This window comes from Falco cherrug, chromosome 8 (assembly GCF_023634085.1).
Source record: "Falco cherrug isolate bFalChe1 chromosome 8, bFalChe1.pri, whole genome shotgun sequence".
NCBI classification, from domain to species: domain Eukaryota; kingdom Metazoa; phylum Chordata; class Aves; order Falconiformes; family Falconidae; genus Falco; species Falco cherrug.
The window spans coordinates 5,823,773-5,848,390 of record NC_073704.1 but is presented as its reverse complement, the minus strand read 5'-3'; the positions used below and the strand labels follow the sequence as shown (position 1 = coordinate 5,848,390).

The following is a 24,618-nucleotide window of genomic DNA, read 5'->3' as shown; positions in this document are numbered from 1 at the left end:
GAGTCAGTTAGCGTGAGTGGGCGGGGCTAAGGTAACGATCGCTCTCGCCATTGGCTGGCGAATCTCCCGGGGACAGCGATTGGCACCAATTGCCGGAGATCTTCCTCCCTTGCCGGGGAAGTTGGGCCAGCCCCCGCTCTCCTACTGGCCAGCGCCGGCCGCCGCCGCCTCGCGGTTGGCGGTGGAGCTGAAGCGGGCGGGGAGAAGGCGCTGAGGCGGCCATGACCGAAAGTTGGTGGCCCCCTCAGGTGTGACATTTGGAGCGGTGAGGGGCGCGGGCCGCGCCCGGCCGCTGCCTCGGGGCCTCCGGCTTTGCCCGCCGCATGGAGGCGCAGGAGGATTCGCGGAGGCGGAAACTGGAGGCCGGCAGGGCCAAGGTGAGGGGGAAGGGGTCCCGGCTGGCGGGGGGCCGCGCCCGCCGCGGCCTGGCCCGCAGTGCCCCGGGCCTGGCGGCGGGGGTGGCTCCCGGAGCCACCTGCGGCATCGCCTCAGCCCGCCCCGAGCCTCTCCCCCGCGGCGGGGTGCCCCTCGGTGCGTGGCGGGGCTGTGTCGGGGCGAGAGGGGTTTGCCTGGGCAGCGTGGCTCTGCCAGAAATAAATGTGCCCGGCGGTGCTCCCTGGGTGCAGGTTGCCTGGAAAATTTCCCGAGTTACTACAGAGGTGTATAAAACGTTATCTTCAGTGAGTAAGGAGCAGTTTAAAAGTAGTGTGTATATCTTCCCTGAGGGTCAGGGTTTGTTTTGTTTTGATTTTCTTCCCAACTTTGCCAGGGATTCCACTCAGTTATTTGTGGACATGCTATATATCCAGGTGAGAATCTGCAAGAATAGGTGTTGCACGTTTTATTACTGAAATGACTAGTCCGTTTGCCCTTCCATCTGCAGGTGGGTCATTGGGGAAGTGGGTTGGGTTGGTTGGTTTGCAGTCATGCTGTTGGCAAACACTTCGAAGGCTTCAAGCAGTTACATGTCTTCAGTTAGGTGTGGTTTGGTAGGGCTATGCAGACAGCTCATATGATGCCACTGATACATAAAAGTAACATTCATTTTGTAATTATTGTCTGTAACTATGTGATTAACACTTGGTATGTATTAACCCTCTTAAATAAACTTCTGCTTTGTTTTTGTAATGATGATCAAGAAGCTGGTTGGAAATGCCCGATCACTTTTCTTTTAATTCTGCACTTCTGTTGTTTTTTGAGCTGTTACTGTCATATTTCCCTTCTGGGAATCTACTGCTGAATGAGACATGCCAGTCTTCAGCTACAGCTTTTCCCTGTTCTCACTGTCCTTGCAGGATTGAAATGGGGGAATGTAGTTAGAAGGGGATAGATGAGGATGCACAGGCTGTCAGGAGGGTTAGACAGATTGGATCTTTCCATGATGTGCTATAGCTTCTTCATGCCTGGTATCACTCGTGATTCTCCCACAGGCATAGGGGCATGACCCTTTCTGCAGGGGACCTGTCTGGAAATGTAGCTGGTGGGGTGAGAGGTGGCTTGGAGCTACGCTGTCTGCCTCAGATCTTTGCATCAGTCTTCTGTGTTTCTGTTTCAGCTCCCTCCCAGTGCTGTGCAGAAGGCAATTAAAGAGACTGTTACCCGGAGGGGAGCAGGGCTGGAGCTGTGCTGAAGCAGCTTGATGGTGCGCAGTACAGCTTGTCCCACCCAGATGCTGTTGTGGTTGCCATACTCCCCACTCAGCAGCTCCTCTTGCACTTGCTTTCACAGCCTTGTTATGTGTTGTGTGGACATTATCCCCTGTTGGAGAATGATTGTATGATTAGTTTTTGAATTAATATCGAGAGAGGAAACTTTGAGAAACAGGAGTTCTTCAGGCTGAAGTTCTTCATGGCAAGGCTTATGTTAGCATTTCTTTTGTAACCCGTCTCTAAGTGCAGGATCTGTTTATGGTTAGAAAAATGTGATAGACTTGTCTTGGATAAGTTATTAGTTCCCACCTGTTGTACAGCTGTTGTTTGCCATTTAAAAAAAAAAAAGTAGGGACTTGCATTATGTTTCAAGTTATGTGTGCGGAGCCAATGTTGCATTTATTTATTTATTTATTTTAAATATGTGCTAAATATCTCTCATTCCACCACTTAAAAAAATTGTTAGCAGCCCTGTCAATTTTGCTATTGCATAGTAGCACGTGCCTGGTACAGAGAGGAAAGAGTTTAGAAAGGCAGAGACAGATGTAGTGCTTCCTCTGCTTATTAAAATGTCACAGACATCTGTTACGTAGCTAGGAGATTGCGGACACCAACTTTCAAAAAACACCTGAACAAATGATGGCAGCAATATCTACTGCAGCTTACTAGACACAAAGATAGTATGTTAGGGTTGGGAAGGCAAACACTTGAGCTGTACGTTCCTTAGTGTGTTCATACCTGATTTCTACCATGTATGGCTGTATGCTTGCCCTGTTTTTGTATCTTATATATATACACCTGAATTTGTACAGCTAACTTATGGAACAAATGTATATTGGGCTAATTAGTAGGGAAATGTTTTTCTGTTATTTTCCTTTTATTTTTCTTGTTTTCTTTGTGCTGCCCTCCTCATGAATATGAATATAATTTTGAAAGGGATAAATGACCATGAGCAGGTACAGTGTTTCCTTCCTGGAGTACAGACCTCCAGAAGCTTAAGGTGATCCTGCCTCCGAAGTGTTTGGTGTTTGTCCAGATCAGCTTCCTGAATCATCTCACTGCATCACTGCGAGGGTGCTCATGATGGCAGGGGACAGGAGTGTAAGGCTAGTTGTGTGTTGCGGTCTTCTGCTGTAGCAACCTGCAGTCTGGTACTGCTTGAATCTGGAAGTGTGAACTGCTCTGTTTTTTTTGCCTCATCACCCTCACTCCCACCCCCCCACCCCCCAAATAATTATTTTTGTCTTTGGCATCCTTAGATTTTAGTTTGCTAAATAATCATTTGGGAAAGGAATACAATATGAATGTTTTCCTCTTTAAACCAGTGCTTGCATATTCTTTTTCATACAGGAATAAACCCTCCATTATTGAAATGCCCTTAAGTTATCACCAAATAGTAATAATTTCAACTGTTGTATTAATTGGAAATTACCATGATGTGGCAGCTAAATACTGACTGTATCAGGTACTTGAGATTTCAATTTTAATAAGTGCAATACTGATAGTCAAGGTAGTAATTGAGAAACAACAAACCTCAAGTCTTCAGTGCTGCTGTTTTCTTCATGTTTCTTTCCACCTTCTGTTAGCCATTATGTGTGTTGGTAAGCAGTGCCTCTAGTTGCAGACCTGTATGTGCCATACCTCATGTGTGAGAAAGTTTTTGCTGTTCCTGCATTTTGCACAGTAGAAGCTTGAAAAGAAATGTGTGTTTTCCAGGAAGTTTTCCTGCTTCATCAGTTTGAGGAAGCTCTAGAAAATATTTCTGGGTTTTGTTTAAGAGCAGTTGTTGCTTATGTTTACCGTATCTAAGAGGTGGACTAAGGTTTATTTGAACAACCTGTTTCTATTTGTCGCTAATGTAGTTTTCCGCTCTGTTCCGTTTTCTGTGTGTAATCTTTTGGTACTAATTTCTGAAGCATGTAAAGCAGTAAGTCAAGGAGTAAATTATGTGTGAGGTAGGCTCGGGAGAGCTGAACAGTGCTGCCTGTGCTGTAGTTTTCCTGTCTTCTGACCCATGCTGCTGGTGCTGGGCAGCTTGCAGTGATGCAGTGGAAGGATGTCAGCGCAGCACTTAATTGGGGACAGGGATGACATGCGGACCACACGACACAAAACCTGGCAGGCTTGTTCTTCTAGTAGTGGGATGTTTCTGTGGTGCTGGCCATACCAATTCAGAGGTGCCTGGCAGTTGCTACTGTTAGCTGGCTGGTCCTGGTGAAATGGAGTTGCAGTATATGGGTACTTGCAGAAAGGCCGGGTGTTCTCCTGTTACGGAATGCTGCTTTGGATGCTGTGTTGATTGGTGCTATTGGTGTTCCTGTGGCATCCTAAATCTTGGCTAATGGTGAAGCTTTCCTGTTTGCACATGCTGCTAGAGAGCACACTGAGAATCTGATCCTTCAAAAGGGGCATGACGGGATCTCACTGGGAATGGGGAGAGTCAGTGTTATATTCTTCCTTCATATTCACACACTGTTTCATGGTGGATAACTGTCTGTGAATTTCATGATACTGTTATAATGGCACTGAAATTTATGTAGCTGGTTAAAGGCTTTGGAAACCTGATACTGCCATAAACAGAACTTTTCCCCATCCAGTGATTCCATAAATCTGGAATGTGTTTGACTCCAGACACGTTCATGGACCAGCAAGTCTAGTAGTTCCATAAAATTTTGGAGTAGTTGGATGTTTTTGCATAATGTGTATTATGGTTTCATATGTTTCATGCATATGAGTGGGACAAAAAAAGTTGTTTTTTCTTTGAGCTGTACATTTAAAACTTTATACTCATTTAGATGTCCAGTCATGGTAAGTCTTGGCATTTTAATGTCAAATACTTGGTCTCCCTTCGTGAAATCATTAACTGCTCTCTGATGGCCACTCTCTCTGCCTTAACTTTTTTACTTTTCTGATTGTTTTACTCCTGTTTTCCCTTTTTTTCCTGCTTTAGCAGCTTCCTCTACTTTCAATTTTTCTGCAGGTTTCCTCCTGTTCCTTTCCCCCATGTTATTAGGTTAATTAGTGCAATAGCTATTTTTGACATATATTGCCATCAGTAAGTGCTAGAGTTAACACCTGATTTCAAAGAATAGTGTTTGTGTCTCACTACAGCTTTATTTACTGGTCTGTTCATTTTGCTTCTTACGAAAGGCAACAAGGCACCTGGCAATCTCTGTTTAATCTGCATTCAGTATTAATAACTATGGAAACTACAGAAGCTAATCTTAAAAATAAGCTATTTGTACATAAACATTTTAACGTCTGGCAAGAAACTGATGTCTTTCTGCAAATACACCTTTTAAACACCCTGCTTAGTGTATCAGATGTGTAGCTGTGCATCTGTTGAGTAGCTAAGCTGTCAAGTGGGAGTTGCTATAATGGCATCGATGTGAGGGGAAAGGACTGAACTAAATCAGTTTCACAAGTTGAATGAAAAGAAACAGACAAGATTTTTCTGCAAGGTGGCTGTTTTACAGGAAAACCAAACTGTCAAGTAGTGGATTTTCATATGTATTGCAGGTAGAACTTGGCAATTATGTTTACATCCTGTCATCATTTGATTATTTTGTCTTGTCGCAAGGATGTATTAGCAGTGCAGTTGATAACCTATGGTTGTAACCTTGGAGAAGGCTTTTTCCTTATGAGAAGGATGTCTGGATTTGTGCTGTGAGGGAGATGTATTGTGTTTAGGCAGCACTTCCAACTAACTAGAGTTGAAAAGACGATAATCCTTTTTAAGCTGTTTAAGGTGCTAAGGAAAGTTGGGTAACAAATTCTATCAGTGACATTCTTTACAAGTCCCTGGTGCTTCATAGAGCTGTGATAGTCTGATAAAGTAGAGCATCTGATTCTTCAACAGAAGAAATTAAAATGACCTGGCTTAATTAATTTCTATTTATGTACTGTAGACTGCTTTCCGGCTAGGAAGTTTTGCTGTATTCTCTTAAGGGGGTGGCAGGGAAGGAGCGTGAGGATTCACTTCCGTTAATTTTAATCTTAAAGCTTACGCTGGCAACGATCTGTTTAGATAAATTTGTAGGGGGTTGTTGGTTTTGCCGGTCTTGCGGAAAGACTGCTCAATTATTATTTTTCCTAATGATTCTAGTATATTAACAACTCATTCCTTTATTAATCTGTCTTGCTGTAATTCTGGATTGTCATTGACATACAAAGTTGCATTGAGTAAAATTTGATTCTCTTATTGAAATGAGCCTTTAGTACTGGTGTGAGATTTCTTGCTTAATTGCACAGTTATCCAGTATGTTCTGAATGTGTAGAAAGTAGGGAAGATAAAGCAGTTTTTCTGCAGATGTATATATTTTATCAAGATAGGATCTTCGTCACCCATGGGTGGGTTAATCTTGTGGTCCTGCTACCTTTTTCTCACTTACCTCTCCCTCTACCTCTTCCAATCTTTTCTGTACAGTTTGCTTACTTCAGACAACGAAAAACAAAAAGTGACATCACGCAGTCGCAGAAAAAGACGGCGAAGAGGAAGGGCTCGTCTGTCCACGCGCATGACGTTCCGAAGGAAGAGTACGCACTAGCAGCCCAAGATGTTGGTAAGGGTATAGAGGGTAAGGCTGAAGACACCAACCTGCTAGAGAGTAAGGCTGAAGACGCCAACCTGCTAGAGGCAACAACAGAGACGGAGGTAAATCTGAGTATTTCTCGTGTTTCACTTTGCTCCATCTGCAAATAACAGGTGTTCCAGATGACTGTTTTGCTTAGTTGGGTATTGGTGCTCTGACACTGTCAGCTAGCTGCCCTTGAGAAGTAAGTAAACTGATGTCTTTTCGTTTGTAATAATTAACTCTCTTACAAAGGGATACCGGATGCTAAAAAACCCCAAAACATTATATGGACTGGAGAGCTGGTATTGTCAAGGAGCTGTCTTCCGTTAGCCTGCTGAATTGAGGTCTTTCACCTTTTACTGCCATGAACTTCTCTTTGGGCGGACTTAAGGTTATGTGGCTGTGACTCTGGCAAATCCAGACTGAGAGGTGTAGTAGATGAGCAGAACTGCTGGGACCTTATAATGCACAGCATTAGTTTGGTTCTGTATCACTTTGCTGGCTCAAATATACTTTTTTTCTGAAAAATTATGACTTGTTCCAGCATGCTTTTAGTAGCCATTGTAAAGCCAGCATAGATGTTACGTTGTCTGACATATTTATTTAACATGTAACTCTGCTTTTGCCTGATGTATTTCAGTGTGTTTGTACTGGTGACCCTCTAAAGGTAGTTATGTCAATAAATACAGAAACATAGCTTTTCATACAGCTTGAGGTTACTAGACATAAGCTGATAGATGTACTAGTCTACCTGAATAAAGCTGTCGCTTTCTTGCATCAGCTCACAAGCAAGATTCTTATTTTTAATTAGCTGTGGATTAAGCAGTCACGTAACGCTTTCTTTCCTTCTGTCTTGTAATAAAAATGTGCAAAATGTAGTTTTAAGCAATTTTTTTTTAATAGGGATCCAGCTTACTTCAGAAGTGGTTGGCTAATGCTTTTACAGCTTTCAGAAGCTACAAGGCAATTCTCTGGTGACAACAAACTGTATCTGTCTTGGTCTGAGTTTCTTTAAAAAGTATTTCTCAGTGCATTTCAGCGTGCTGTCTATGCAGAGATTTGTGAGTTTTGGGGAGGTGGTGCCTTCTGCATAAAAAGCATCTCTCCAGCTGTTGGTGTGTTTTGACAACATACAACAATAGCATCAAACTAGTGTATTTGCAAGCCTGCCATAACAGAGGACACTGTTTACATGTTTATCCTCCTTTCTGTTGTAAGGGTATCCCTAGTGTTTTCAGGATATCCTGAACGTAACATTAGCGTTGCAGAAGATTTTATGAAGCTACTTGCTATGCTGTCTGCACAAAGAAAAAAGCATACAGTATTTTGTCACTCAACCAGGGCAGTCCTTACTACGTTCACATCAACTTAACTTAAAAAAGAAGCAAAAATCACTTATTGCTTCCAAACAGCTTTTGTCAAAATAGCTGGGTTTATAAGCAAATGGAATTGCTTTCTAGGTTATGTGAAGAGGGCGCCTCTAGGGAGACAGTAATTGTTGGAAACTACTTTGTGCAGATTCAACAGTGCAGGGAGGGCTATGGGCTCCCTTTTCTAAATGGTGCTACAGTCGTCTTTGTCTTGTGAATTTAGTGAGATGTAAATGTCTTCCAAGATATCAAGCTACATTAAGTATATGCATCAGAAAATAGTACTGCTTTTGCAATTACCTGAACAATTTTAGCATGGTTGTTAAATAATCTCCTGTCAGTTAGTTTACCAATATTTACTAATATTGAGTAGCAGATTAAAGAATGCTCAACTATATTTGCAGGCCGCTAAATCAGAAGATAAAACATTGAATCTCAGTGATGAAGCTTAGCCCTAAAGTTTTAAGTAGACATTCATAATAATTTTAATTTTTTTTTTTTTTGCATTTATTTCATTCATTTGACCATGGATGACCAACTGAGGTTAGCATTAAACTCTGTTTCACTCTCGCACTGGCATGTTGTCTCACAACTTGGACCTTTCTGGCTCATCTGCTTAGAGTGCTTCCAAAATAATTCTGCTTTTCCTTATGCACCTTTAAAATGCCTTGATTTAGTGTTTGTTTTATTTGATTATTACCAGGGGAGTGCTGACTTGTCCAACTGGGATGTACTGAATGATCATGCAGCTGAAGTAAGTGTGAAAGAATGTATCTTTATTAAAAGATGCTGATATATATAATGTGAAAGAAGAGTGTGGTAATTGGTTACTGAAATGATTAGTTTTTGAGCATTGTTATCAAATGTAGTAAAACTGATGTGATTTCACTATTTTACAGTCTAAACCAGGTACTTATTTGTACGTTCACATACTGACTGTGAAATTGGCTGCTAAGTTTTAGTGAAATCATGGAACTTGTCCAGAGACATTTAATGATGTTTTTAGTAGAAAAATAGGGTTGTTCTTTGTTTCATACATTGAAACCCAAAAAGATTTAAAATAAAATACAAGATACTGTCTCCTCTGTGAGAACTGTAACAATATTGCTCCTAAGAAACCACAGGACTGATTGAAGCAGCTTCTGTCGTTGTACTTGTCTTTTTCTTTTGCTGTTAAAGGCCGTAGACACTCAGAGTATGTTGAAAACTTATTTGCAATAGCTGCTTACACTTGAATTTAATTTTAAGTCAAGAACTTTACATTATTGTTTTTCCTGTGGATGGACTGTTCTCCAATCAGCACAGATGGATGTAAAAACTTTGTTTAATTTTGGTAGTATTCCCCCAACTTGTAAGTTGGAATGTATTTTGAATTCCAGCACATGTCAAAATAGCACTTTACCACAATTTGGTGCTGTAGAATCACAGCCTTTTCTCCCTAATTTACTTTTGTGCCTTAAAGTATCATACAAAGATATATTATTTATGATTTTTTTTATTTGAAATATTTTAAAATTAAGGACTTTATGTATAATGCTTCTATTAAATTCTAAGTCCCACTGTTGAATTACTTATAAACTAGAATCTGCCCTGAATTTAAGCTTGAAACTGAGTTTATTTTCAGAGTTAATTGCAAACCAGAAATGTTTTGGTGAATAAATACATTTTTGTTTCTTTTATGAAGAAAGTTACAATAAATTCTGCTGCAGAATACAGTGAGCTTGATGCTAAGATGTATCAGGCGAGAATAGCTGAATTGGAGAACAAACTTCTGAAGAAACAGGAAGCAGTTGAAAGGCTCACTGCAGAGATGGATGAGCTACAGGAGCAACTTAGCCAGCACAGCGACTCTATGCAACTCCAGGTATGTTTCATAGAATTGTGTAATGGGGATAAAGCTGCTTTATTTTAATTCTAAAAATATTTCGGAGGGAAAACTCAAAATAACTGTTGTTTTTTCTTGAAAAGTACTTCACCTTTCTAACATGTGCTGCGAAAAGTGGTACTAAGGGTTTCCATTCACCAGTGTTTAGGACTTCATATTGCTTGAATCGAGTGAGAGTAAAATTAAATTTGAAATGCTTCTATATTTAGAGAGTTTTTATGAAATGCAGTCTTCTGCTGAGAAATGGTTGAATGCTTGCTGCTACTTTTATTGATAAATTTTCTTACTATATTGAGAGTGGGCCTTTATAGAGAGAACCTGCAAGAACCACTAAGGTAAGTATAGTTAATCATACATTGAGGTAGGGGCTCAATGTAAAACCATGGGACTTATATTTTTATAATACTGATACCTATATAAAGGTCATGCTGAAAAAATGCTGCAACTCCCCCCTCACCCTGCCCCGGCCCTGAAGTATTTTTCATGTTATTGTAAAGGAAGTACTTCTTGGAATGTCAGTGTTCCTGTGGATATGTGTGAAAACCATTACATGGACGCAGCTAGGCTCCTTTTCAAATGTTCACATGGGATGGCAGGCACCACCCGCCAACTCCCTGATGACTTACCCTCCCCTTGATGACTTTCCCTGCCCCCTGAGATTATTCACACTTTTTGAATATTTGTAAATACTTATGCTTTTTGGTTTTGGAGTGGTGGTTGTTTTTTTGTTTTGTATGGGAAAATGATTAAGAAGGATAGGTTAAACATTATTAAATTGACACGTACCTTTCCCTCTCTCAAAATATTAAAAAAAGATATTTTGAATTCCCTTTCTCTAGCATTTCTATGTAAACGTAAATTATCAGGTGCTTCTAAAGAATAGTTAGTTCCCTCTTTGCATGTTGTTCCTCTCTGTCTAGGACTGCAGAAACAAAGACATTTCCTGTTGGTGAGAAACACATGGAAAAGATCAGTGTGATTAACATAAAATAGGATTGATGTGTCCCATCTCATTAGCTTTCTCTCACATGGCTGAAAAGAAGAGCTGACAGATAGGAAACAATTTAGGGAGTACTAAATATTCATTATATGCTGTAGAAAACTTGATCGCTTTTACATCAATAAGAGCTACAAAATTTATAAGTAAAAATATTTATTTCATTACTAGTATCCTATCGTTTGTTTTAAAAGTCACTTTTGCTTAGGTTTGTCATCTCCGAGATCAGTGTAAGATTCCTTTTTCATCATGCCTGCCATCGTGTTTGAACGCAAATACTTCTGGTCTTTTGGTGCATGTTTCTTACAGTTTCTAGCTACACTCAAGTTTTAACAGCTTTGCTTGAAGAAAACTTACAGGGTTCCTAATATGTTAAGCATATTTTGATTTTGAAAGTGCACTTCTTGTGATCCATGTAGGAAACAACTGTTCAAGAACAGAATGAAGTCATCAGGAAACTAACAAGCTGCCTTCAACAGGCGAAGAAAGATCGGGATGTCCTAGAGGAAGAGGCTTCACGTGTAGCTGGTCAGATCCATGATTTACAACTTCAGTTACATCAGGTGTGCCTCTCCTCCAATTTTTGTTTCCTTACAAAGACAGTAAGAACAGATTTGGAATAGGAACATAAAAACATACTGACCTTATCACATAGCTCTCCCTAGCCCGGTTTGCAGTGTAGCAGTTAAAATTGTTTCAGGGCAAGGCAGAGTGTTCTGCAGTTGCTAGGGAGAAGTTCCGGAAATACCCTTTCATTTTCCACTTGCTCGTGTAGTATTTGGGATCTCATTACACTTCTTTGTCCGTCAGTTTAGCCCTTGCTAGGGAATTTTGTCCAATATTGCTGGTGGTTTGGGATCTGTGCACAGCAGTTGCTGTAATGACAGTTTTCCTTGTCTTTGCCAAAAAATGTCTGAGTATATGCTTGGGCAACTGTAACAGCTCAGCTGTCATACAGACTATGCTGAAGTAACGTGACTTGGCTCAAGGAAGGAATTTAAAATAACATGAAGACAGTTGATTCAGCCCTTATGACACATAGGAACCTGCTTCAGTGCAGTAGGTTGATCATGAATCTGATCGCTGGCTAATGAGATACATTTCAGTCTTTCATCTACTGTAAATTTTTTGTTAAAAAAATACTTTATTCTTTTTTGGTGATGCTCAGTGTTCTAGTGGCTATTCTCCCAGAACACCTATATATTTGTTGTCTCGGGAGGCTTGTAGTGTATACCAAAGAGTAATACTTACGTTTACTTACCGTTTCAGGTTTCCAAGGTAAGAATTGCACTAGGAGGGATTACATGTCTTAAATGTCTGGATAGGAGGGGGCTTTAAAAAACTAAAAATAAAAGCTGGGATAAAGGCCAGGGATTATCTTGAAGGAGTTGCTCATGATGTGGGAAATAAATCCTGTGCTAAATGAAATTTTGGGAAAGAACAAAAAAATACTGCTTTCTATGTACAACTCTTATTGCTATTCAAAAAAAATGTGGTAATAGTGAAAATTACTCTACAGATAAGCCATCGAAAGACAACAGTAAAGCCTCTAAATAGCACTTTGGGCTCATTCTGAATGAGGCTAGTAATATGATCCAAGTTGTTTGTGGAAGCGTGTCAACTCCAGTAACTTGTGAAAGTAATGATACTGTCTTAAATATCTTCTTTGTTTTAGCAAAGCCTTTAGGAAAAGGTTTAAAAAATGAATAGAACACATTTTACTTTACCCCTGTAGGGGTAAATGTTTTCATTTGGAGGGAGGTAGAGAGAAAAATCCTTTAGTACCGAACTGTAAATACTTTGCAGAGAAGACTGGGTTTGTTCATTGTCCTCTTACCGGTATATCTAGTCCATTGGAAGCCTTGCTTCATTTTGGAGGTTTTGTAGAGATGAATTACCTAATATTGATATCTTTACGGTAAGAATCTAAAACATGGCAAGTATTGTCTGACTTTTTAGGGAGATTCTTACTGAGAATGAAAGACATAGGGTAAATCTGTAATAAATTAATACAGTATATTTTATGCATACAGTGACACTTGTGTGTGAGTTATTCTGATACAAACTTACTTCTGACTGTGAGCACCGTTATGTGTTCAGGTTAATGAGATGCTGAGGAGTAAAAGCCCTGGGAAAAATGAAGTGTTACAAGCCCAGCAGCAGGTGGCCGTGTTACAGAACCATCTCAGAGAGCAAAATGCACATTTGGAGGTGCTGCGTCAGAAGGCACGTGACCTGGAAGTACAGCTTGAATCTTCTGAAAAGGTAAAAACTGTTTAAAGTGCCTTTATAATTATGAGTTGTAGGTAGGTAGGCCTTTGTTATGATTGTTCAAGCCAAGGTTCTTCTTAGAGGAAGAACCTGTAATGAACATTTAATTTGTCCATGAGGTAACATTGATGCTTCAGGACTGCAACTACACTATAGTATGGAATTGAAAAGCTGTTCTTCTGAAGGTAATGATGTTAAGATAAAGCAAAATAGCTGTTCACAATTTTAAGATTGTCGAAATTAAAGAAATAAGAATTCAGTTCTGGCTCTTTAAAACTTGCTTGTTTATTGAAAATACTCCATTGTTTTCTGTTGCAGAAGGGTTGGTCTTTAACTCTGTTATTAAGCTGTTGTATAACATTAAGAAGTTTCCATCAGAAGCAGGTCCATCTGGTGTTTGTTGAACTGAGGCATGTGAGACCATAACTGACAGAGGCTTGTAGTGGGGTGAAGGTTGCAGGGTACACTGCGTAAGCATATAACAATACACTTGTGTGTGAACTTGAAACATCTAGGTGACAATATTAACTGTATCTATAATCATGTTAGTTTCGGGTACAAAACAAAGTCAAAAGCTTGTGTGCAAATACTTTGATGTAATAATTCCAGAAACAGGCACTGTGAATAAAGAAACTCAGTTAAAGTTAAAACCATGTAACAATGCTTTTTTCCAATATGTATTTCAGATTTGGTGATAAACTCTGACCTGCTGTAGAGGCATGGTCATGAAAAAAGTCTTTAGAAACGGATTTATAGGGATTGTGATTACTAAAATACAGTAAAGGAACAGCTTAAAAGGTCTGATTTCCTTTAAGCACATAACCAGCAATGCTATAGGTGGAAGCCTTAAACTTTTAAGTGAGTCACACGAGTCAAAATTTGACATGGCTGTTCTATTGGCCTGCTCGTGCCTGTGGGAGGTGTTTTCTCTGTGCAAATAGATGTGAGATGGGGAGGTGTCTGTAGCTCTTGATATCATTTTATTTTATTTTAAATACCTGAAATTTGAGACTGCCACTATTTTCTTTCTGAAGTCAGTGGTGTACCACTTGTTATTGCTTAGGCAATTTTGATGCTTGTTTCTATGTTTGAAGGGTTTTTCAGTAGTACTTCATACTCTCAAGGATGTGCTTAAAAATCCTCTTCCCTAGGCTAAGGATACACCCTGCACGTAACAGTAAATACTATTTTTAAAGATAAATTAAAAGCATGAGGCTTAAGGAAATTAAAGCATGTCATATTTCAATGGCATATTTCATATGTGATGTTTTATTTTTAAGAATACTAAAGATAAGGAAAATCTGCTTGCCCAGATGAGAGAGGATATGAAAGATACGATGCAACAGCTATACAAAAGTGTAGAAGAAAAAGAACAACATATTAAAACCCTTCAGGATCTACTGACATCGGGAAGATTGAGCTTGTCTATACTACAACATACCCTTTCTCTCCGGGACTCAGAAATAACAGAATTAAAAAATGAAATAGCTTTATCCAGAATGAAAGAACAGCAACGTATTGAAGAACTGAAAATCAGTCATGAAAAGGATATTTGCCAGCAGTTAGAGAACTTGAGGGCTGAGCTGGAGACGTGCCACAAAAGAGAGATTGCAGAAGCCAAGCACGTGTATGAAGAAAATTGTTTCTTAAAATATAAGAATGAACTTGAACAGTTAAAAAAAGAACTTTGGGCTCTGAATTCTGAAGAACACGTTCAGACTTTAAATGGCATAATAATTAATTTAAATAATAGTCTTTGTGAGTCTGAAATGAATAATGAAAATCTGAGAAAGAAGCTTGAAAACCAGCAGGAAGAGTTCCAGAAAGAAAAATATGAAATTGAGACTAAATACAAGGATTTAATTGATGGCCTTAAGATTCAACTTTCTGACGCAGAAGAGCAGGTGAAGGAAGCCCAGCGATATAAACAAGAAAAGCAGTCCTTGAATGAAGAGATTCAGAAACTGCATTCTTTCATCCAAGAATTAAATGAAAAGCGACTTTATGATGCTGCAAAAAGTATAGATGTGAGGCAAAAGCATGATGAAGAGATTGTCTCCAATGAGAAGCTAATGACATTGAGGGAAAACCAGATATTACCAGAGGTGTCGCAGCTGCACAGAGCAGAGCTTGAGGAGACATGGAATAAATTGCACCAGTTGAAAGGTGAAGATGAGCTAGTTCACGAGGAACTAGAGTTCCAGCATGACTTGGGAGTAGACTCCTTAAGGGATCAATTAGAAGAAATAAAGAATTCAAAGATCATGGAGAATAGCGAAAGTAGTGAAAGAGAACACTTGTCAGAACTAGGGCTTTTCAGTGGTGATGAAGGCATATTGGCTAAATACCTCATCTCCACGGAGAGACCAGATGAGTCGTATGCGTCCAGCGCTTCTGAAGGGTATGCCATTGAAGAAGGTAGATGCAGTAGGTATGAGTTAGACAGTAGTGTGCTTCTAGAACCCAGCAGAGGTTTTATACCTCCTCCGTTAGCCTTTGGCCTCAATGAGGGAACTCATCCTAGTGGTTTGGCTCAAGAGACTTTTGAAGAGACTGAGGTGGGAGAAGAGGCCTTTGTTTCATTTTTGTCAGATAGCTCCCTGCCGCAAAACAAAATAAGTGACCACAGTGACATAAAGGATGAAGAGACAACTTCTTTAGTAAAGAGATGTGTGAAGCTAACTGAGCAGCTCCATGAGAAGGAGTCAGCCTTGAAGAAATCTTACCAGGAGACACAAGAAGCTGTTGGAAAATGGGAAAAAGTAATGGCTGAGCTCTCACATATGCGTGTGGAACTGGGTGAGGAGCGTGAAGCACGGATCTGTTGTGAAAAAGAACTCCTTCAAAAAACAGAGAAGGAGAAAGAACTTGAAAACAAAATAACATCTCTACTAAAGCAGCAGGGTGAGGATAGAGGCCAGCCTGCCGGTGCTGTAGAGCCTTTGACACAAATGTCAAAATCCTCTGCCTGGCAAGAAATGGTAAAAGATCTCCAGGAGGAAAGAGAAGCGTTGATGGTGCAGCTACGAACTCAGGAGCAATTAGTGAAAGACGTTCAAGAGCAGAAGACAGCTTCTGATTCTGTAACTAGTGAAGTTCAGTCTCTTTTTGGGCGGCAGTTAGCTGCTTTGCAAAGTCAAAGGGATCAAATGCAAAGCCAGCTTGATGCTCAGAAGGCTAAAAACCAGACAATAGCAGAGCTGCTTGGTCAGAAAACCGTATCTGAAGAGACATTGCTAAAAGAACAGGAGTTGCTCAAAGCTGAAATCAATAATAAAGAACAAAATTTAGCACTTTTATTGAAAGAAAAAACAGCCTTAGAAGAAAGATTATCTGGCGTGGAGGAGGATCTAATAAAGGCAGAAAAAGCACTAGCAGAGAATGCTAGCATCATTGAGGATCTTGAGAGAAACATACATGAACTTAATGCTGAAGTGAAAAACCTCAAAGAATTACAGGAGTGTGAAAGACTGAGATATGAGGAAAGGTTAAACTTCAGCAACTTAGAAATTAATAAACTTAATGCTGAAATGAAAGCAAAAAGTAATGAATACAGTGAGAAAAAAAGCCAGTTGACTGAAGAAATTGCCCATTTGAAGAAGGCTCATTTGGAGCTTGAGGCTCGCTTGCAGGAGTCCTTTCAGTCTGCACAAGCTGCGCAAGAGGCACAGTCCGAGATAGTGAAACGTTACAAAGACGAAATTGATAAAATGGAGGCTCAACACCTTGCAGAATTAACTAAAGTGAGTTTTAAACACAACAAAGAGGTAGGGAACCCTCATAATGGCAGGAGTCTTGGGATTTCAGAATGCTTAAGGTAGTCATTTTATGTGTTTGTATGCCTGTTTTCAGATAGAAGAACTAAATGCTGAAATAAAAGATAAAGTGGAAAACCAGCAGAAGTTGGAAGAAGAAAGAAAGGAACAGCTTGCTTTCATAAAAAAGGTAAATGCTATGATTGGGTTTATTTCAGAAATACAAACTAATTTTGTGGTGTTTGTCATTCAAGCAGTATAAATTTTTTAGAGATGCAAAAATCTATTAATTGTTTTTTTCCATGGGGTCTTTGATTTGGGGTCGGGGGAGGGGGGAATTCAGGCTCAACAATTTATTAGGGAGCTAACTAACAGTATTTTGAAGACAGCGCTTTATCTGAATATTCTCTGCAGGTACATGAACGAGAGCATGATCGTGAAATCTCTGAACTAATTACTAAACATGAAGAGGAAATGGAGAAGCTCCGTGCTGAACTAAATAAAGAACAGCAGCACCTGTTGGATGAACTTTGCCAGCAAATGGCAGCCACACACAAAGCAGAGATTGAGCAAGTGCAGCTCCAATTACAGGTGAAATAAAGTAAAGCTACTTGCTGTAGTGGTTAGATGGCTGTTGCAAAAAGAAGGCTCCTTGATTTTTGTGCATACTATGTGTGCTTTTATGTAGTGCTGCAATTGAAGAATTAGGAGTGTTCTCTTTGTGGGTGGTAATAGATATTTTCTACAGGAGTTCTCTAGGTTCCTCACTGTAATTATATTTTAATGTTAATTCTGAAGAGAACTGGGTGCTTAAAGTTGATGGGTTTAAAAAAACCAACCAAACAAAAACCAAACCCAAAACACTTTGTAATTTTTCATGTCTTGGTAAATTTAATAAGTAAATTTATAAAGAATACTAAACCACCCCTACCACTTTTTAATTATCCCGCTAATGTAATTAGGAATGCTTTCTTGCTAAACTGAAGAATGTATACCTGACTTTTTCCTCTAAATATTTACTGTTTTTTTGAACACTTCCGCTAAATGCAAAGTGGAAATGGACAGAATATGTCTAGCGTTAGGTCTAATTATAAGATGTTTGTGTACTGTATAGTTTATTTAAGAATTGAAAAGTTCAGTTGGTCTATTTCAGCTGCCACTTGTAACTGTTGAATATTCCTCACTCTTTTATTAAAAAAGCATTGTGAATTTTATTTCTACTTTCCCAATACCACTTCAGAATTTTGCTTTTTAACAAATTATAATGCATAGCAAATATGAGGAATGCTTTTAATAGATGGTGAAGGGTTGGGGTGAGCTTGTGTTCTGTTCTGATGACATTGTGAGAAAGTGGACAGATACGAGTTATTTTGTAGGACATGAAGTTAAGAGGCAGGTAAGGAAAACTTTTTACTTGGCACTGAAAATGTTAGGTAAATCTCATTGTAACAAAAGTCAGCTTATTTTCAGGGTTCTGTCCCTGACATGAAGGAACACTGCAAGTACAGAAGGGCAAAACTTAGATGTGTTTTTAGTTTCCATTCCTTTCAACTGCTAACTGGTCATTGAAAAAAATGAACACATTTCATTAAAGGGGAGAGAAAAAATCTTTTTCTTCTGAATTACAGACACTGCACAGCCTTGAACTGGAAGCTTTACGCCTAAGCTTAAATAATATGCATACCTCTCAGCTTGAACTTACACAGTCTAACTTGAGAAAAGAAAAGGAAACTGCCCTTGTGGAACTACGGGAGATGCTCAATGATAAGCGTGCTCAAGAGGTAGCAATTCTGCAAAGCCGCCATCAGGTGGAGTGGGAAAAGATTAAAGAACAGTGTCTGAAGGAAAAAGAAGACATTAAGTCAAAGTTTCAGCAAGAACTAGGTATTAAAATTTGCGAATAATGGACCAGAAATTGAAACCCCATTAGTATGTTTCTTCTTCCACAGGTTCCAGTCTTGGTGTAGAGCTGGGCTTTTGAGTGGCAGCTGGTGTTGCCTTGAACAGGGACAGCAGCTAGACTGGCATGTGCAAGAGTGCATTCTTTCTATGCAAAAAGGAACATCTAGACCCAGGTTTAATTTTTATTTGACTGTATGGGTGTTTTGCTGTGGCATCTGTAAAATAGCTCTGTACTGAACTAGAAAATGCTTTCAGGAGGCATTAGACAGAGCTCTCATAAAGAATTTAATCGGTGCAAAGGGTAGAGCTCTTACCTCTTTTGGTTCTTAAGGTTTTTTATTGCCTTAAGTCAGCACTAACCGCAGTTGTGTTTCTGAGAAGATAAGGAAATGGTTCCTGGCTTACCCTCTCGGTGGTTTCAAAAGGAGTATAAAGGAATTTTAACTGAAAGGTGCAGTGAGAACCTGCAGCTTGGTGTCCTTTGAGATGTGTTTGATACAAGGTTATATTCTGACCTCAGCAAGGGGAAAGCTGCACTTGACAGTACTGAAGGTCTGCTGGTGGTGCTCTTGGCATTGTTTGGGATACTGGGATATCTGGGATCTCTTCCCAGATCAGGACACCATTTCTGACCTATATGGCAGCGCTTGAGGAATTTCTGGAGAAAGGTGAGGCCTGCAGCAAGTCACTGAAGGAGTGTAGTAACCATTCCTTTAGTTTTCCTTCCCTGAGAGGAAGAGAACATTTTAAGGCTGTGTCTTTTTGACACAAGAATAGAAAACAGTTTGTTACCACTAGTGAACTGATAGCATCATGGGATTTGGGAGCAAGAGGTCTAGATGCAGTTCTTTTAAGATCAATGCTGTTTACATGCGTTTTGGCAGTGTAACTTAGTATGCATGTGACCACTTAGGAATGCTTGAATGTAGAGGCTGAGAAGAAGAATCTGGAATCATGTGATGCCGGAGATGTGGTGGGAGTGGTGGATACTCCCTGGGTGGCTAGAGGAATGGCATTTCTCTTCAGGGAGGTGATGACTGGGCATGACCCAACTCACTTGAGTGCTGGGACGCTGGCTTGTAACTTCGATGATATTTCTTCCTTCACTGGACCATTAGCTGGAAAGCTGGCACCATCTTAGTCTCCGAGTTCTCATTTCCCACTGAAAGACTGGGAATAAGGTTGCAAGCTATGGCAACAGTACTTGGAAGCTGTGAGGAAGACTTTTACATGGCTCTTGTAGGCCAAGAGAAGTGCTGAACAAGAAGCTGGGATGAATATGGGAAGGAAAAAGCCATTGGTGTCAGTGATAACTGGGCAGATAATACCATCTGTCTTGCAGTCTGTTTCCTAGGCTTTCTTAGAAGAAGTTTGAAGAGAGTTTCCTACTTGCTGCTGGTGCCTGCTACTCCTTTGCTGTGTCTCTGGAGGCAGAGATGATTCAAGTAGTTAATAGTGATGTACAGTGAAATGCTAGTATCTAAAATGGTATTGGTGGGCATTTGAATTTATATCTTTAGGATTAAAGATGTGGTTCTTTTCTTCCCCACCCCCCTTTTTTTTTCCTTCCCAGTGTTGTGTTCTCTGTAGATTTAAACAGACTTTCCCTTGCTAATTAAGCTGAACTTAACCTTCAGGGTTGTCTTTTCAGTTGTAACTGCTGGATGTTTAGTTTCTAAAATGAAAGTGAATTGCTGGGGTATAAGATAACAGAAGGTTTAGATAGAACCGAGTACCTTACACTGCTGCATGCCTACTATTTAAGCTCTAAGTTTGATGCTGAAAATGGTAATCTCATCCATGTTTCTACTTATCATTTAATTATAACATTTTATGTAAATTTATTAATAAGTATTTTATTTCACAGTTGATCAGAGAAAGAAAATAGAGTTGGAAATGGAAGAGACACATATCCAGGCATTAGAGGTACAAATTCTGTTCTTCATACAAGAAAAAGTAAAACTCCTTTCAGTAAACTAAAGCTGGTAGAAGTCCTGTGTTTACTACTCTTTTGTTGTGGAGGGCAAATAAGTGGAAGAGGGGAAAAAAAAAAAGTACTGATTTATTAAATGTGTTTTCTTTAATAATGCATGTCTTGCTTTCTTAGGCTCTCAGAAGAGATTTGGAATTGGAGTCTGATACGTGTTTAAAAAAGATGTGTGAAGAGCTGTCTGAAAAACATCAAACTGAAATGGTGGAACTGCAGAAAACTTTGGAAATGGAATTAGAAAAGGTCAAAGCAGAGCTGGGGCTTCTTTCCCTTGAGAATGAACAGTCTAAAAGTAAGTGCCATGGTCTGGGAAGCAGTTGTCTTTACTGAACAATGGCAAAGCTAACTAAATGTTTTCAGAACCTGTGTAAAAAGCGAATATAGATACATCCATGTACTTCTACGTAAAAACTTGGTTGATGGCATGAGACTGTCTAGAAAACAGGACATAAATGAAAAATTGTTTAAAGCCTACTTAGCTGTGTTGCGTTATGACTTCCATAGAGTTGGATTATATTTTCCTTCAGGTGTATTAAAGGGAGGTGCTGTTTTGCTTCCAGCTGAAAACTAGCTTTGGCAGTTACTGAATTAATCAAAATTCCAATTAATATTGATTGGAAGCAGCATCTAACAAACAAATTGGGTTTGGATTGTGGATAGTTAAAGCTTAATGGAACAGTAGCTTTTTTTGAGTACTGTTCCGGAAGTGATGTCTTTGAGACTACTGTAATTAGAGCTTTCATTAACTTGAAAAATGAAATTTGGGTGAGTACCTAGCCAGGTACATCTGTGTGTCTTTTGCTGAGGTGCTATGGGAGGTAGAGCTATGAAAAGTTTGTGTAGATCTCAGAAATCTGACACATTTCTCGAGACAGTGGTTGGCTGGCACAACAGAGACTGATTTGCTGTCAGTGGTGGCATGGAAAGGAGCCACGAGATGTGGTGTGCCGTGAAGTGAGGAGAGGTGGCTGGTTGGGTTGCCTAGCCTCTGAGGCGCTATGCAGGTGAGACACTTGGGAACAACACTCTCAAATAAATAGACATGCAGTGTTAAGGGTATTGGATGATGCTGGCTGGCAGGCAGCAAGACCAGATGTGAGAAGTGAGGAGTAGCCTTTGCGACCTGTCAAGGGCCGGATGCTTTCACAGTATTTGGCTCTCCTTTGGCTGCTGCAAGGACGTGTTTGTAGCAATGGCTGCTTCTTCCCAGCCTGTACTGACTTGACTGGATTTCCTTCAACCTGTATCATTAAAATCTGTTCTGTGAAGATAACGTGGTTCTCTTGCAGCTCACTGTGGCTGAAATGCAGTCACTTGATTGCAGATTCTTTCTGGGCAGGCCAAGATTTGTTGACCAAATGAGGTAGTAGCAAGTTTGTAGGGTTCAGAGAGTGCTCAGTGCCGAGGCAGTGTACTCGGCAGGAGTTTTCCTAGTCCTTCCTTCATCTTTTCTACTACCTGCTGCTCAGTGTGGTTGTAGGAGAAATCCTGTGCTTGTAGGACGTGAAGAAATGCTTGATTCCCCGTTCCAAGTACGTGTGCTTCTAGTTCAGGATGGTTGTTCGTGTACGCAGAGAGTAGATGCTCATCCCTCCAGCACTGCTGTTGGTTATCTCTTGGCTAACAGCGCGGGGTGCAGGAACTAGGAAGCGCTGTGTGGGAATGTTTGACTTTCTACTGCTTTACTATTCAAGTGTTTTTGTGATTCCCTGTAAATTAGCATTCTTGTCTAGAGACATGAATTTCTGTTTTATTTGCACAAAAGTTGTACAGGTTATTCAGTAACCAGGATGATGGAGTAACAAACCTAATTTTTAATTTTAGTAAAATGTGTAGAATTGGAGAAGCAACACCAGGTAGCCATTACAAAATTACAAGAACAGCTGCAGACTGAACATAATCAACACCTAGAAGATGTGAAGATGAAAAGCCAAGAAAAAGAACAGAATCTTCAGAGGGAGGTAAATAAGGCTTCTTTACTCATTTAGAGTGGCTGGTTACTCTCTCCATAAGAAAAATTAGACCATATACATCTCATTTGGGTGACTTGTTTGTATTTAGGGGTTTTATTGAGAAACTGAAATGCATCTCATGAAGCAGGTAAATACTCTGGGATTTTCTACAGTGGTTCAAAGTCTTTTGAATGCAGTTGCCATTGTGCTACTTGGTGTCATTTCTTCCTCTGTATTTATATGCTTAATTTTCTGATTCTTGTGTTTGATTTGTATCTAGCTAATACTTTATTTTTGCCAGTAATGATAAATAATGGCATCAGGAACAAATTCCTCTCTGCGGAGTGAGTCTAACAGTTAAGTGCTACTCAGTATCTCTGGTAGCCTGGGTTAGGAGCTGAGAGTCTGGCTGTCACTAAGTGTTTCCACCTATCTCTGATAGAACTGTCTGCCTATAAAATAAGCAATTAGAACAAACTTGTTTTAAAAAGTTAAATTATTTTGTTTTTTGATATGTCTTTTGAAGCTGGAGAAACTTCAGGTCATGCATGAAGAACTCAAGACTCAGTCGCAAGAAGAAATCAGGCAGCTTTGGTCTCAGCTCGACAGTACCAGAGCAAATCGGCAAGAGCTAAGTGGTAGGTTCAAAACTGATGCATTTTATTTTTTGCATCTTTTTTTTTTTAATATAGAAGTATGCCTTATTGACATGAAATACTTTTAATTGTGTGCCAGAAACACACAGGTAGATCACAGAAGTGTCAGTGGGTTGCACCCTCACGATCTGTTGGTGAAGTGAGAGGTTAGCTGTTGTCAGATGACTAGTTAGTTCTGCAATGTCCAAACCCATGGTATGGCAGTGGGAAAGAGCTCACTCCTGTTGGTTTCCTTTCCCTTCCCTCTCCATTCCTACTATAAAAATCTTTAGTGAAAACCATATGTTTTTCATTGCAATGTCAATTTAGCTATAATGTGGTTAAAAAAAGGAGAAAATACTGGCCAATGCAATAACATACCCCTATTTATATTCAGTATGGAAGTGGGTATGAATTCGATTGAGATCACTTAATTGTAGGTAGACAATAAAACTCACTACTTGATTTATGACTTCAGCTGGTTTATTGTGGCTATTTTCTTTTATTTGGAGATAACGAAGAGATCTTAAGAAGAGTCTACTTTTAAAATATTTCTGCCTTTTTTTTTTTTTTTAACTGTGACTAGGTTATATCTTGAGGTGGAAATGGCTTTTTTTTGCCCTTTTACTTTTGAGGTGAGTTAAAACAAATAAATTTAAAAAAAAAAGAGCTTTTTCATTGACACCCAACATGGAGATTCATCATCTTCTGAAAGACTTTTAAGTCTTAAATATAGAAAAGCCCTGGATTAAAGATACCTCTAATTTAAAAATAAAATAAAAATATTCAGCTGATGCTTCTGAAATCAGAATGAATGATAATGAGCTTTTGCTATAAGACTAAAAGTAACCTCCTTTTTCCATAATGAGGCTTCTGTTTAAAAAATAAACAATCTAAACCTAAAAGCAAAAAATAAAAGGAAAACCTTGTGCACACCAATTAAACATGAACAGTTTTGGGCTTTCTGTTGTTGTTGTTCTTTTTTTTTAAATTAGTTTTATATGTATCTGCATTAAACACATGAAAAAAAAATTAAAGCCTGGGAGAAAATAATGACTGGATGAAATCTGACATGTATGCTTTACATGTCTTTGGATTTCTGTTTCAAGATCTGGGTATATTAAACAAAACAGCTTTACAGTGTAGGGATTGGAGATGACACAGATTTTTGGTTGAAATGAAGTATAGCATGTCTTGTGTGTGTGCAAACGGACATATATTAACATGAATGGAAAAAAATTTGGAAAAGCAAAAAAACAGACTGTCGTTTACCTTGATCATTTATATGTTCACCATGTATTGAGTCTGTAACGTTAGGTGGGATTCTGTACTGCTGGGGTAATTAAAAGGCGAATGTAATATGCTTCAAATACAATTTCAGGTTTTCTGAATAATAGAACTGTGCATAGCTTATGAAGTGTAATAGGGTTTTGTGAGGCTGATTCTTTGTTGGTTTTTGGTCATAAATGGAATCAATAATTTTTCTGTCTAGTCAGACTTTATCTTGACTTTTTCAGGTGTCTGTTTTGATATTACAGAATTATAGCAGATAGTCCTTTATAGTATCTGCTGTAATTCTTATACTTCCTCTCTGTAGCCCTACTCCTTATTAACATTTCAAATGTCTTTCAAATTCAC

At 39.4% G+C, this 24,618-nt stretch overlaps 1 protein-coding gene across 15 annotated transcripts in view; it reads left to right on the top strand.

Annotated features, from left to right (window-relative positions):
• Positions 1-202: 202 nt before the first annotated feature.
• The window catches only part of PCNT (pericentrin), a 91,664-nt gene continuing 67,248 nt past the window's right edge, over positions 203-24,618 (top strand). For 11 of the 15 annotated variants that reach the window (XM_055717560.1, XM_055717558.1, XM_055717559.1 and 8 more), the window contains exons 1-14: positions 203-377; positions 6,076-6,303; positions 8,297-8,347; positions 9,278-9,457; positions 10,895-11,038; positions 12,576-12,740; positions 14,027-16,489; positions 16,599-16,691; positions 16,916-17,092; positions 18,130-18,385; positions 20,271-20,329; positions 20,511-20,685; positions 22,218-22,354; positions 22,872-22,983. In XM_055717560.1, coding sequence (XP_055573535.1) covers positions 324-377; positions 6,076-6,303; positions 8,297-8,347; positions 9,278-9,457; positions 10,895-11,038; positions 12,576-12,740; positions 14,027-16,489; positions 16,599-16,691; positions 16,916-17,092; positions 18,130-18,385; positions 20,271-20,329; positions 20,511-20,685; positions 22,218-22,354; positions 22,872-22,983 — 4,294 coding nt within the window. In that variant the 5' untranslated portion in view covers positions 203-323. Of the gene's footprint in view, positions 378-6,075; positions 6,304-8,296; positions 8,348-9,277; positions 9,458-10,894; positions 11,039-12,575; positions 12,741-14,026; positions 16,490-16,598; positions 16,692-16,915; positions 17,093-18,129; positions 18,386-20,270; positions 20,330-20,510; positions 20,686-22,217; positions 22,355-22,871; positions 22,984-24,618 lie in introns of those variants that run through there. The other 4 variants (XM_055717571.1, XM_055717570.1, XM_055717569.1 and 1 more) reach the window with 2 other exon arrangements.